The sequence below is a fragment of the Mytilus californianus genome, unplaced genomic scaffold (assembly GCF_021869535.1).
Source record: "Mytilus californianus isolate M0D057914Y unplaced genomic scaffold, xbMytCali1.0.p SCAF_9, whole genome shotgun sequence".
In the NCBI taxonomy this organism is placed as follows: Eukaryota; Metazoa; Mollusca; class Bivalvia; order Mytilida; family Mytilidae; genus Mytilus; species Mytilus californianus.
Window position 1 is genome coordinate 98,739,380 of NW_026262745.1, and position 16,165 is coordinate 98,755,544.

A 16,165-nucleotide genomic window follows, 5' to 3' on the forward strand; every position below is an offset into this window, starting at 1 on the left:
TTTCACATATTAATTATTTTAAGGTTTATAGTCAACAATTGTAAGTTCCCGCTTCTTTTATAAACAATTATTGGTTTCCTCTGTAACAGATTTGTGCAGCCAGGTTTTTGTGAAATTAAGCCCCAGTGTTTTTGTAATCTTGTTTTTATTTTTTTTTTTCACTTTGTTTATTTTGCGAATTTAGTAAATTAGTTAGTTCTATTTAGTATAGAAATAAGGAGATGTGGTGTGTTTGCCAATGAAACAACTATCCACGAAAGTTCAAATGAAGTGGATGTAAACAGTTATAGGCAACCCTACAGCCTTCAACAATGAGAAAAACCCATACCGTTTGCTCGGCTATAAAATGCCCCGACATGAAAAATATGAAACAATTCAATTTAGAAAGCTAACGGCCTAATTTATAACAAAACAATTTACGAAAAACAAATATGACAGACATGAACCAACAACAACCACTGAACTACAGGCTCCTGACTTGGGACAAGCACATAAAGAATGTGGCGGGGTAAAACATGTTTGAGCGCTCAACCTTCCCCCTAACCTGGGAAAGTGGTGTTACATCACAATATAGTGTAAGAACAAACTATAAAAACCAGTTGAAAAGGAATTTACTCATCAGATCGATACAAAGAAGAAAAACAGCTAACAAAAACACAGACCGGACGTGGCAGGGTAACAACAACAAAGATACAAAGTACAGATGTGAGAGTACTCTCAGTTACTGACAGCTAGTTCAAAGCCAATAACAACAAATAAAAAAAATCGCATGTCTTGTATTTTCAAATACTTCGTCTATTTCGTCTTTTTACGAGACGTTTTTTGAAAGACTGCTAGTATTTCTTATGTACCGCGATTTGCATAAATCCTTTAAACACATTTATTTTAAATGAGTTTTTTTCTGTGAAGTATTGAAAAGTTTCAGTATGTTTGATGTACGTTTTCATTTCTAAAATACCTTCATTTTGGAAGCGTTTGTCTTTGTAATAAAACGACTGTCAAGAAAGTTACACTTCATTTTGAGAAAATTGGTATGTAAAATTTAGGTGGGTATGCATTGTATTAGATATAAAAGGCGAAAAGATCGTGTATTACGTCAGTTGAACCTGAATATATCATCCAGCCATCGTATCTAAATCTTGAACAATTCAGTATTTTGTTTTTATGTGTCAAGCTTTCTAAAATATTTTCCAGTATTTAGTAAATTTTTAGGTCGACTAATTCCGCCGATTGGGATTGTTCGACGCAAAAGTAAATATATTATATTTTAGAATAATTTCAAAAATCTTCAATATATTGTCTTTTAGTGCATGGGACTCGAATTTCGTAATTAGTTGGATCGAGGTATTTCAGTACTCGTCCAGTTTTGACAAACTGAAGATTAGTGTACATGTTTTTTGCTTCAAATATTGTTATTAAATAGCATTTTTCTGGAGACTTTGAAGTCTAAATCATCAATAAAACTTGAAGTGTCCTTGGTATAAGCATTTTGCTTTTGTAGCAAGGGACCCTATGTCATCAATATAACGACCAATATCGTGTAGCGGTACTCCGCATTATAAAACAATTGGTCTATCGGGAACATTATTTCAGATATTTCCTTATGTGTGGGCTCATGGGTGAGCTTGGATGCTTTTATTGACACACAGGGAGCCATCATTCATTTATTTCTTATTTTCTGATATCAAAAAATGATATTTTGATATAAAAAAATGATATTTTGATATCACAAAATAATTTTTTTTTATATCAGGAAATCTATTTCTTGATATAAAAAAATAAAGAATATTTTCTGATATCAAAAATTCGCGAATTTCTGATATCAAAAAATCGATTTCCTGATATCAAAAATGAATTTTTGATATCAGAAAATATTCTTTAATTTTTGATATCAAGAAATCGATTTCCTGATGCCAAAAAATTTTTGATATCAGAAAATAAGGAATAAATAGTAAAACGGCGCATCATACACATACATATGTAGCGGCTTAAACATGTTTGCGAGCGCTCGACCCTCACCCTGACCTGGGACAGTGGACACAATATCACACACCTATACCCCCCCCCTCCAAAAAAAAAAAAATTTGACCCCCAAAAAATTACCCTCATTTCAAGTAAAAGAGCCCTAAATTTTCATAAAAAAAAAAGCAAAAAAAAACGCAAAAACACCAAAATTTTCTTACTCCCAAAAAAATTTTTTTTTTACTTTGGAAAAAAACGTTATTAAAAACACCCAAAAAACAACAAAAAAATTCCAAAAAAAAAATAAATAAAAAAACCGGGAGAACAGGCGAAGAAAGAATTCTGTGGGATTTAAGAGAAAAAAAAAAAAATCAATTTTTACTTTAAAAAATGAAACAACCTACAGCTCCTGATTTATATCCAGAATTACCTATAGAAGATGGACAAAATTATAGACTACAAAAAATAACAGAAATAGAAAAAACATTAATAAATGAGAGAGATAAACGTAAATCACTATAGAAAAAATATAAACGCGGAGTTAATGTTACTGATGGTGTTGATACAAGTTTAATTTCGACATCTGTTGTTTTAGCTGGTATAGGAATAGCTTTTCCTATCTTACTTCCCATACAAATTGCAGCTGTTGTATGTGGAAGTTTAGGAGGTCTAGTTAAATTAATTAGAAGAAAGTTGACAACAAAATCAAAAAAACATTATGAAATTAAAACAATGGCAGAATGCAAGTTAAACAGCATAAAAGATTTAATATCAAAATCTTTAACTGACGGACAGATAAGTGTAGATGAATTTAAACTTATTTTAGATGAATTAGAAAAATTTAATGAGATGAAAAAAAATAAAAAAAAAGTAATTTTAAAAAGTTTACCAGATGATGAAAGAAAAAAACTAATTGAGGAAACAGAAAATAGAGTAAAAAACGAATTAAAAAAAAAAATGGAAAATCTTTGATTTTCTTTAATAAAATAATTTTAGTTGATAACGGAAATCCACCAAACTATGAATCAATTTTTAATTAAATAAATGGATGAAGAAACAAAAGAAAAATTAGTAAAAAATGTAAAAATAATGTTAAATAAAAAATTTAATTATTTTTATCTTAAGTTGTTTTTAACAGGTTCTTTTTATTGTTTATTATCTAATATTTTAGATGAATAAAATGGCTGAAGGAGGTTATGAGTTTGATAATCCTGAGTTTAAAAATAATGATTATGATGATGATTATGAAGAAGAAGAAACGTCTTTTCAAGATGATGAAGAGTTTCAAAATAATATAAATAAGGAATTTGAAATATCAAGAGATTTATCAGAAAATGATGTTAAAATTCGTAAAAAAGAAACTACAAAAAAAATGATTAAACAATTTTATAAAAAAAATGGTGAAACTATACGTAATGAAGAGGTTTTTTTTGTTGGGGAAAATCATAAGGGAAGACAAATCTTATATGTAAAAGATGAAAAAGGTAATGATATTGCATTAACATATTACCAAAAAGGAGTATTAAAGTTTTATAAATTTAGCACTCTTCAAAGAGAATACGGTGTTAATTTTGTCAGGGATGTTTTAGGTGTAGATGATTATAAAATATCTGATAATTTAAGAGAAGGTAGAGCAGGGTTTCAGAGAATGTTAAATGAACTCGATAATATAGAAATTCCATTACAAGAAATATCTACACAAGAAGAAGGACAAGAATTATTAGAAACAGCAAGTAATGCAGAAACATATGTGAAAGAAATAGAAACTTCATTTATTGAACAAGGAACATCTTTAATAAATGAAGAAACACAAACAAAAATGACAAAAAGAGAGATGGATGGTATAATAAAAGCATTTACAACAGCGGAAGATGAGATTGCAAATAATTTAGCAAAACTGAATGAAACAAATAAAGACTTAGCAAAAGAAAATGCCAAATTAGAACAAGCTAAAGAAGACAATAATAAATTTCAAATAGATAGAATAAGTAGTCGAATAAGAGAGTTGGAATCTGAGAGAAGTGCAAGACTAGAAGTAATTAATATTAATAAAGAAAAACTACGTAGTCAAGTAAACAGATTTAAACAAACAATACATAAAATGTTAAACGAAGACAAAACATTAGGTGAAAGAATAAGAACATTATTCAGAGAACAAGGAATAACAATAGTTAGTGTTTTAACTGCTTTTGGAATGATTATTGGTGTTATTGTTGAAGCATTTACTGGTGGAACTACTTCTCCTTCTCCTTCTCCTCCATCAAAAGGTGGTGGTGTACAAGACTGGATAAAAAAACAATTAAAAAATCTTGGAAAATTATTATCTTTTCTTGCAGGAAAATTAGCAGCTGCATTACCAGGTATTATAGGTTCTATTGTTTCTTGGTTATTGTCTGCAACAAAAGACGTAGTAAATTGGTTTGCAAACAACTTATGGGCATTGCTTATTTTAGTTGTTAGTTTATTGTTTACTGCTGCTAGAGATTATTTGAAAAAATAAAGTGCTGTAAATCCTATTACAATACTTACAAATATTATTGCTTGTTTATTATCTTCATGATCTTCATGTTCAATTTTTTTTATTGGATCTATTTTTGGTTCTTTAGGCTTTTCAGGTTTTATAGGTTCTTGTGGTTTTACAGGTTCTTTTGGTTTAAAATCAACATGATCAAAATTTTTATTATTTAAATCATCATTTAACCCAAGTGTTTGATTTTCTGTTGCAATTATAATTTTATTATTATAACCAACAATACTTCCAATTTGTAAAACCATATCACTGGGAGACATATATAAACCAAGTCCATAAGCATAATCAACTTTACTTCTTGCATATTTTAAAACATTTTCATAATTCGATATCTGGGTGGGTAAATCGATAGGACTATTTATTACATCTTGTACATTTGCTAAGAATTGTTTTTGTGCACCAAATCCTGTTCCTACTTTTAAAATTTTTGTTTTTGTTTGAGATTGTGCACCTAACAAAGCCCATACATACATTTTAATACTTTCATTAATACGTTCAATACCTGCTTGTGTAAACCCATTAGAGTTATCTAAAATAAATGTTGTCCAAGCCATACTTATATCTTTTTCATGCTTAATAGTATCATGAGTACTAAAGAAAGGTCCTTTAATTTTATTTCTTTGTCTATATTCTCCACTTGGTTTATAATATTGCTCAAAACTTCCTAATCCTTGACATGATGATTCTAGTTTTTGTCTCCAATTTGTATTTGGAGAAATATTAAATTCATCACATAATTTCTGATATGCAGCTTTGTCATATGGGTTCTTGTAATAACAGAAAGAAGAATCTGTTGGTAAAGGTGATTTAAGTTCTTTTAAAATTCTGGCAATACAATAATATAAATGAAACATATAAAAAGACTTTGTAAGATTTGAAGTATTTTGTATATGATCATTATAAGAAACACCACATCCTGTACTTGCACACCAAACTGCAAAATTTAACTGACATTGCCACCAATCAAATGAAGAATGAATCCAGGCATTCCATGGTTCGTTAGTGTGTATTGATGGGTTTTGATAGTTTTGAAATAAATCAGGAAAAGCTGTTTTAAAGTTCTCTTTTTGATTTACAAATATCGTTTGATTTACAAGATTTGTTTTTAATTGATGATCTTTTTCAGAATATTTAATACCTGGATTATATGAAACATTAGGATTATATTTAAATTCTTTTGTTATCATTTTTTTATATTAAAAATGTTTCATACTATTTCAAATATTGATAATACAATAAACTTAGAACAATACATAAATAACAGAAATGGAAATAAACGTATTGGTTTGAAATTTATAAGATACAGCATAGGTTGGTATAATGTTTATCATGGGTTTATAACAAAAACCGGAGAGGAACAGCAAAGGATTATGAATGGTTATTATAGTTTTCAACAAATAGTGGATGAATTTCAAAAAGAAAATATTGTATTATCCGTAAATGAAGCAAATGGTATCGCTTCATTATACACTACTACTGAGTTAAGGATAAGTAAGGGTTTGGGAAATATGTTAGGGTTAAATAATAAACGTAAATTCGAACCTAATGAATTACATTATGGAAACAAATTTGTGGATTTTGCTATCCATAAATCATTATATATCCATTTGGAACAAGTTAGCACTTCTCATAATTATCTTGATGGTAAGCCAAGTAAATTATTAGCTGTTATTCCAGTTGAAAATAAAGAGTTTGGTGAAGTTATAACAGCGAGATTTGAGCATCCGGAATATAAGTGTTTAGTAAATGATGTTATAACAGAATTGAAATTAGAAATAAGAGATGTAAATAATAACAAGATAATTAATCATTTACCAATTAATTGTGTTTTAGAAGTTATATAATTTATTTAATAAAATGAGCATACTTGGTGTCAAAAAAAAAAAACGTAGAAAAAGAAATATTAAATATGAAGAGTGAGCTTCAAACAATGGATACTAAGGATAAAAATTTACATCGGAGTGTCGCTGCCCTAAGCATCAGAGTTTTAAATGTTGAAAATATAGTTGGTAATATTAAAAATAAACCAGACAGAAAAATAATAAGTATATATGCTGGAATTGATGGTCCAATACATGGAAATAAAAAGTTTAATTTTGGTGTTGGTGGTGGTTATTATGTAATGAACTTTCCAGGACAAATATTGGGTATTAGTTTAGTAAGTTTAAGAACAAGCACAGATATTATAGCCATTAAGATGATTGTTAATGATAAGTCAACTAGTTACAAAATGAGTTTGGGTAATGGTGTCACACACGGTTTTAATAACTTTTATACACCTTTTGAAGTTAAGGCTGGAGATTTAATAAGTTTTATTAGTATGACTAATAATTATACATGTATCAATACTCTAGTATCAGTGATAATTGAATTATTTTTATAACAAATTTAATCCTTAAAAATGTCGGCATACGGAAACAAATTAAATCCTTACAGAAAAATAAGAGAACCCCGTGGTGTGAAAGGTATTCGTCAAAGTGTATCAATAACAAATAATCCTTCAACTATTGAACAAAATCAACAGCTATTAGTGAGATTCCCCAATCTAAGCAATAATGATGTTATTGTTCCTGGAACAACCAGATTGGCATTTGAAATAGAACTCACATCTACAGACGACAATGCAACTATATATCAAAACATAGGAAGAACAATAGTTAAAAAAACAACAATTCGTATAAGTGGAAATGAAATTATGTCAATTGATGATAGTGATATTTATCATTGTTATGTTGATTTATGGAAATCTACATCTGAACGTTTAAATATGGCATACCAAGGAATTGGTGAAACAAACATGTTAAAACACAGAGTTGGTGCAGATAATAAAGCATCAGACATAGGTGATGAAGCAATTGCAACTGCATATGGTGCAAGATTTTGTATCCCACTTGATTTTGAACTATTAGAAACTCATATGCCTTTTTATCAAGCAGGTCTTGGTGATAGACTTGAATATGAACTTACATTTAATAATTATAGCAATGTTATTAAATCAACAGATACATCTGCAAGTTATACAATCAAAAACATTTGTTTAGAATTTGATATGGTTACTGATGCAGAATTAGCAAGACAGATAAGACAACAAGTTAATGGTAAGATGGTTATTTTGTACGATAGAATACTAAGACATAGAAAAATAACCAAAAACAAATCTGATACATTGTGGAATATAAATTTAAATGTTCCAGCTAGAAGTATGAAAGGAATTCTAATGTTGTTCGAAGATCCTGAAAGAACAAGTACCGAAACTTATTATAATCCTAACATAACAAAAGTAGAAATGACAATAGAAGGTGTTCCAAATCAACTATACAGTCAAGGAATGAAAGCATATCAACAATGGGATGAAATAAATAAATTCTTTGCTTTAAATTCAAAAAGAAATAAAACAACAGAAGAAGTTTTAAAGGATTTAAATTTATCCTATACAACATTAGAAAAATATCTTACAACTAATTATGCATTATGGTTAGATTTACGTTCAACAGATGACAACTCATTACACGGTTCAGGTAGAAGAATTGAAAATGCTTCTGAAGGTATTACTATCCAAATAACTAAAACAGCAGGAGCAAATAAATTAATAAATGTTTATCTGTTTGTAATCCAGGATGCACAAATTAATTTTGAAGATGGCAGATTTAAAAATGTTGATTACTAGTAATTGCTGTCTTGACGAACAAGTTCTGCAATCTTATTCCTTTCGGTAATCAATTCACTTATTTTTATTTCCAATGTAGTTTTTTCTTCATTCTCGTATGTTCTTTTCGTTGTCAATTTTTTGAGTTTAGTCTTTGCACTAACTTTTTGTCTTGTTAATCTCAACCAAATCCGTCTTTTGTTTTTATCACCAAAATCTTCTTTAGCTTTGTTTATTCTATCGGTCAACAATTCAATTTCCTTGTTTGTACTGTTTATTTCTGTATCTTGTAAATTTATCGTATTATTATGTTTTGCTAACAACGTTTCTAATTTTTCTAATTCATCCGACACTTTAACTAAATTACATCTTCTCAATTCAGATTCCATTTTGAATATGAACATGTCACAATTAGGTAGTTAAGATAGTGTTTACTGCAACTAAGTAAGTGTTTACTGCAACTAAGGAGTTGTTTCTTGAAACTAAGTAAGTGTTTACTGCAACTAAGTAAATGTTTACTGCAACTAAGGAGTTGTTTACTGTATCTAAGTAAGTATTTATTGAAACTAAGTAAGTGTTTACTGCAACTAAGGAGTTGTTTACTTTTGTAAAAGTGTAACTAAGTAAGTGTTTACTGCAACTAAGGAGTTAATCAATAATCCAATTACAGAACTGTTGATATTTTTACATTCCATCTATCATTGTATCACTTACAATTTAAAAATTCAGTCATAGTATTGATTATTTGAGTAAAGATAATAAAATGGAGAGAATTATCAATTATCATTTAATTCAATACTAGTTCTCATCTTCTCTTATTAATGTGATAAAATGCTCAATGGGGTGTATTGTTATTCTTTGTGATAATAAGTTAGTAAATATTAAAGTATTGATGTGAAGTGTTGTATTTTATTGAAATAATCATTGTTGTATCATTTGATCCTTGGGATCATTATTATTTAAAATGGATAACTCATTAAAATTGAAAGAAACTTGATATTTTATAGCCTTGATAACATATTAAGCAATTGAGGCATTTAAATTTCTTTTGTTATATAGGTTTTATAAAAGTGTTTCTAAAGTAAGTGTTTAATTCAATAGGATATGACTTTTAAATAAACTAAATCGATCATTGTAAATATTTACAGGTACCTAGAGATTTAAAACTTAGTCATCTGTAATTCTTGTTCATAAAATCCACCTTTAATATCTTCGCCTTTTAAATCAATTATTCTATAAGTAACAGGGTTTGTATTTAAAACTTTTTCAATTACAAATATTTCTTTGGTCCAACGAGTAGTATAACCCTTTTCAAATTTACCTTTCTTTTTTGTTATTCTTACTCTAACACCTACTTTGAATTTAGGTTTTTTAATTTTCTCTTTCTTTTCTGGATATAAATTTTTATACACGGTTAATTCATTTTCTAATTTACTTGCTTTAACAGGTGTCATTTTAATTGAAGAATGTACTGTATTATTATAATTTTTAACTAATTTATCCAATATATCATAATATTTAAAAGTTTCATTAGCAGTAAAGTATTTAAACATATGTTGTTTCATTGTACCTATCCAGCGTTCCACCACGCTGGATTTTTCTTCATTCTCAGTTGAATATAACTTTATGTTATTATCTTTTAACAATTCTTTTACTTGTCGATTATAAAATTCAGATCCTTTATCCGACCAAATATACATTGGTTTTCTTTCTTTAAATAATGTTTTAAATGCTTCACTCACTGCTACTCCTGTTTTATTTTTCAATGGAATCAACCAACCATATTTACTAAAAACATCTATAACTGCTAATAAATATTTATAGTGTTTATTTTGTTTTGAATATTGTTGTATATCTATCAAATCAACTGCCCATGTTTGATCTATTGAATTAACATAAACACGTCTTTTAGGAAAAGATTTTATAACTCTATGATGTAATTCATCTGCTAATTTATTTGTTAGATTTGTTTTAGACATTTTTAAGTAACTAAAATGTTTTCTTAAAAAATGGAGGCAAAAAAGGATAAAATTTTATCCAAGCAAGAAGATTCATATAAACTTGTTTTGACAAAAGAATATAAACATAAAGCAAGTATTTATGTATTTAATTATAAAATTAGTCTAAAGGATGAAACACAAGAAACATTTACAAATGCTTTTGACCACATGGTAGACTATTCCATAAAAGATTACCCTAATGGAAGAATTAAAATAGTACCTATTCATGAAATCATAATTACTAAACATAAAAGCTGGCCTATAAGAACATATAATACAGTTAAAAAGTTATTCATGGATCAAATGGAAAGATTATTAAATAGTGCTGAAGAATTAAATTTAGAAGAAGTTATTTTTGAAGTTACTATTATACCCAATAAAAGAGGAAAAGGTAAAGCTTTAAAAATATTAGATGTCATAAATAAAAGAAGTATTATCAAAATAAAAAATGATGATACAATATGTTTATCAAGGGCAATTGTAACTTCTTTAGCTTCAAATAAGTTATTAAAAGATTTTACAGATTCTCAATTAAAACACATTAAAGAGGGTAGACCATTACAAAAAAGAGTTGCTGAAAATTTACATGAACAATCAGAAGTAGAAATAAAAGAAGAAGGAAATGATTTAGACGATTTAAAAGCTTTTGAAAATTATTTTAATATTAGGATAATTGTTTTTGCATCAAATAGTACAGAATATATTGTATATGGTGGTAATGAAGAATATAATGAACAAATATATTTATATTATCATGATAAACACTTTGACACTATAACAAATATAACAGGATTTTTAGCTAAACGTAGGTTTTGTAAAGTATGTTTAATTGGTTATACTGAACAACATACATGCAAAGATAATACAGTAACAACTATCAGAAAACAACATATTTGTGATAAATGTAACAAAACATATACAGGTAAAAATCACAAATGTGGTGAAAAAATATGTTTAATATGTTATGAAAAATACACGGAAAGTAATGAAGAACACTTATGTTATATGAAACCATCAGTACCAAAACAAGTAAAAAATAATAAATATATATATTTTGATTTTGAAGCAAATCAAGAAACAGGAATACATATAATGAATTTTTGTATAGCTTACGATTTAGAAAATATTTATTGTTTTAAAAATAACTATGTAAAAGTATTTAAATGTGATTTCAATATTGATAATTTAAACTTGTTAGAATTAGACATAGATGATTGTTTTAGTGATGTAGAAAAAATTAAATATGAAACAAATTCTGTAATAGACAACTTTTGTAAATATTTCATAAGAGATAAATTTAAAGACTACACTTTTATTTCACATTATGGAAAAGGTTATGATATGCAACCGATTTTAGGATACATTGTAAAAAATAAAATTGAACATAACATAATTTCTTCTGGACTAAAATTAACAGCTATATTTATTAAAGGAATAAATTTAAGATTCATAGATTCTATAAATTTTACATTATGTGGATTAGCTGCTTTCCCAAAAACATTTGGATTTGTGGGTAACAAAGGTTATTTTCCACATTATTTTAATACAACAGAGAATCAAAAGTATGAGGGAATTTATCCTAATAAAGAATATTTTGGTTATAATACTATGACAATTAAAAATAAAGAATTATTTGATGAATGGTATAATAAAGTTAAAGAAAAAGAATTTAAATTCTATAAAGAAATATTTTATTATTGTCTATTGGATGTTTTAATTCTTGCCAAAGGTTGTACCTTATATAGAAAATTATTTTTAGATATAACCAATAATTGTATCGATCCATTTCAATATATTACAATTGCTCAATGTTGTACAAAAATATTTAAAACATTAATGTTGACAAATGAAACAATTGGAATTCACAAAAAGATGACAATTAAAGAAGTACATTCACAAAAATCAATACAATGGTTAGAGTATATTTCTTTAGAATATAATATAATGATTCAACATGCTAAAAGGGGAGGTGAAAAGAAATTATTCATTAATAATAAATGTTATAAAGTCGATGGTTATTATTATGATAGAGAAAATAAAATGCGTAATGTTTATGAATTTTTTGGATGTTATTGGCATGGATGTACAAAATGTTATAGTCCTGAAGAAATATGTAAAAAAGATAGAAATAAAAAAACTATGAAAGAGTTATATAACCAAACTAAAGAAAGACTTAAAACTATTGAAGATTATCTAAAACCAAATGTAAAAATTCATACAATATGGGAATGTGAGTTTGATCAACAAAAATATGCTGAAGTTGATCCACATTTAAAACCTATTGATAAAAGAGATGCATTTTATGGAGGAAGAACAGAAACTATTCAATTATACAATAATCTTTCTGATTTAAAAGGTAGATATGTAGATTTTTGTTCTCTGTATCCATCAGTAAATAAATATTGTAAATATCCTATAGGACATCCTATTACATCTACAGAAATATCTGTAGATGATTATATAAAAAATAATTATTTCGGAATAATGAAATGTAAAATATTACCACCTAAAGGATTGTATCACCCTGTTTTACCTTATAAACAATTAACTAGTGATAATACACATAAATTACTTTTTGGATTATGTAGAACATGTATGAATAAAATATCTTTTAAATGTAAACACATAGATGATCCTACTTTAAATAAACATGATAAAATACATGAAATAAAAAGATGTAAAGAATGTAAAAATATTAAAAATGAAAAATGTATACATTCTGATGAGGAAAGAGTTATAGTAGGTACATGGTCTACAATAGAAATAGATAAAGCAATAGAAAAAGGTTATGAATTACAAAAAATATATGAACTAGAACATTTTGAAAAAACATCTACAGATATATTTAAACTTTATGTAGATACGTTTATGAAATATAAACAAGAAGCTTCAGGATGTAAATGTGATCCTAAATATTGTAAAAATGATTGTAAAAACGATAAAGAATGTAAAACAAAAATACAATACATTATAGATAATACTGCTTATGATCTAGATATTGACAAAGTTAAGTACAATTCAGGATTAAGATTTATAGCTAAAATATGTTTAAATAATTTATGGGGACATTTTGGTATGAGAGATAATTTTACACAAAAAGAATATTGTTTTACTTTAGAACATATAACTAAAATAGTATTTAATGAAAAATATAAAGATATAAGTACTATGATATTAGATGAAGATATTGTTTTAACAGAATATAAAAATAAAGAAGAATACTCTAAACCTAATCCAAGTGTAAATGTTTATATAGCTTTGTTTACAACAGCACATGCTAGATTAAAATTATACGAACTATTGGATATTCTTCAAGAAAGAGTTTTATACATGGATACAGATTCTTGTATTTATAATGATGATGGTTCTGAAGCTTGTAAAAAAATAGAAAGTATGATGGGAAATAAATTAGGAGATTTAACAGATGAAATTGTTTCAAAACATAACGCTAATCATATAAAACAATTTATATCTGCTGGTCCAAAAGATTATTCTATGAAACTAGATACAGAAAAACTAGTTAGCTGTTGTAAAGGTTTTAGATTAAATGCTGAAGTAGAAAAAAAGATTACATTAGATAAAAAAATAAAAATAGTTACTGATGAAAATGAAAAATATGAAACTGTAAAATATGACAACATAAAAATAGGAAAAGATCATCAACTTAAAACAGTTAAACAAGTTAAAGCTTATAATTATATGTTTGATAAAAGAATGGTATATTGTGAAAATGAAAATTTAATTAGAAGTTTTCCTTATGGATATTAAAAAATATATAATTTAAATTTTTATTTTAAAAAATAAAAGACTAAAAAATGATTGAAGCTTATACTGAGAAAGATGATCCTGACGCTAAAGTTATATTAGGAAGAATAATGTTATCAGATTATCAGATATGTTGTTTAAGAGATGATGGAGAATGTCCTTTGACTCCAAAACAAATGGAAGTAATGGAAAAGTTTGATGGTAAAAAGTTATCTAAGTTTCCTCCTGGTTGGGATGCTTTTATTAGACCAGATAAAGTTTATGAATATGTTTTTGAAAAACCATGTCCTGAAATTTAATTTTTTATTTTATTTTATTTCTCTATACCCCTAAAAACAGAAAAAGTACAGGAATAGTACATACTTTTTTCTGCAATTTTGCTGTTTTTACCAGGAAAAGTACAGAAATTAGGGACTCTAATTTTTATCAATTTTTTCTTATTTTTCCAATTTTTCATACAAACGTAAATTGTATTTATTTTTTATTTTAATTTCCAAACAATAAAACCAGTTAATGTCATACCACCAACAACAAATGCAATCTCTCTATTTTTCTGGTCTTCTGATGGAGTATAAAAATCACTTAATGTAGGTTTAGGTGATAATGAAGTTAATTTTTTATTCGTGACACGATAGTATAGTTTCATTGCCTGGTCAACATCATCAAAAGTCTGAACCGCATGATGTTCCTTTTGTAATTGTTCATTTATAAAATCTAATCTTTGTATTCTTTTTTTATTCCATTCTGATTGTGCTTTTTCTAATTTTTCTATAGCTTTATCATGTCTTATTTTCTCTTCATTTGCATTACTACCCATATGTGAAAATAAATAATTACTCCCTGAAAATGCAAAAGCATTTGTTATTGCCCCACCAAGCATCATTGTTAAAGCACTTGCCATTTTATAAAAACAAAAATTACTTCATGATATCAGCAGGTATAATACCTTGCTTAATCAACATATCTTTTGTTGCTATCGCAAGTAATATATCAATGGATAACATTACAACATCATTCATATTAAAATCCACTTTTGGTGCTGGCCTCCTTAATACCTTTTTACCTATTTCTGCATATCCAACTGTTAACAATGTTTCCACTCCAGCATGATATAACATATTTGCTATTTGTTTTCCGTCTTTTTGAGTTGTCATTTTAATGTACTAAATTTAATTAAATTCAAAAGGATCAATTTCTTTCTTTTGTTTTTCTGGTTTTGTTATTTCTTTAATCATTCTTTCTGGTTTCTTACTTTGGTTGTAAAAAAACAATCCCAATCCAACAATACTTATAGGAAAAAGTACAAATTTGTAATCAACTAGGGAACTGGAGTGTTTTTTGACAGAAGGGATATGTTCGTTTGATTCATAATCTGTTTCTGTATCAGAATCTTTTGTTATTTGTTTGATTTTTGAATTTTCTTTTTTTAATTTTTCCACTTCTTTTTTTCTCAATTCTGCATTTCTTATTCTTACTTCTGCACCTTTCTTACCAGCAGCTACTCTTTTTGGGTCTTTTGGTTTGGGTTTTTTAAATACTTCTTTTTGTTCAGGATTTTCATTCATCATTTTTTATGTCATTATTTTCATCTTTTTTTCGGAAATCGAGCGAAGCGAATGGTTCAATATGTCTTGCTGTTGTTAATATTGCAGTAAAAGGAGCAAGATACATTTCATATCTATAGTACAGTTCACAACATGTATTAGTTAAAGCATTATTGATAAAAGGATCTTCCTCTAAGTCTTGTATTAAAATTGGTGGATTAACAACTTTGAAAAACTTTGATACACCCATGACATATAAATTTATAAAAGAGTTTCCTAATGTCTTGGTCATACTAGCTCCCAATCTTGCTTCATATTTACAGTATAGTTTGTTTATTTGCTCTGTTGTCATTTTATCAATATCTGACAGTTGTAATTCTTTACCCAGATATTGTTTACTACTCCCACCAGCAACAACGGATGATAATCTTTCGCGTTTTTTTTTTCTTGAAGGGAACCGTTCACTTCGCTCGCTTCATCATCAATATTTATGTTTTCCACAATTTGCTCGCTTAATAATTCTTCAGCATTCATTTTATACGTTTCAAAAAACGGATATAATTTATTTTTAACTTTAAAAAAATTAAATACAACATATCCAACCAGTGTTTGTTGCAATTGTTAGTATTTCCAACAGCATTGCTTTTTTTTATTGCTTATTTTGGTTAAATTACTTAAGAATTACTTATTTTGGTTAAATTACTTAAGAATTACTTAA

At 27.0% G+C, this 16,165-nt stretch overlaps 2 protein-coding genes across 3 annotated transcripts in view; both read left to right on the plus strand.

Annotated features, from left to right (window-relative positions):
* LOC127716653 (uncharacterized) overlaps positions 1-16,165 on the plus strand; it is a 56,570-nt gene that overhangs the window by 2,119 nt on the left and 38,286 nt on the right. The window lies entirely within an intron of this gene.
* LOC127716658 (uncharacterized) lies at positions 2,045-4,478 on the plus strand. The gene has a single exon (XM_052222908.1). It carries the CDS (start codon positions 3,134-3,136, stop codon positions 4,460-4,462), a length of 1,329 nt encoding a protein of 442 aa, XP_052078868.1. The 5' UTR covers positions 2,045-3,133; the 3' UTR covers positions 4,463-4,478.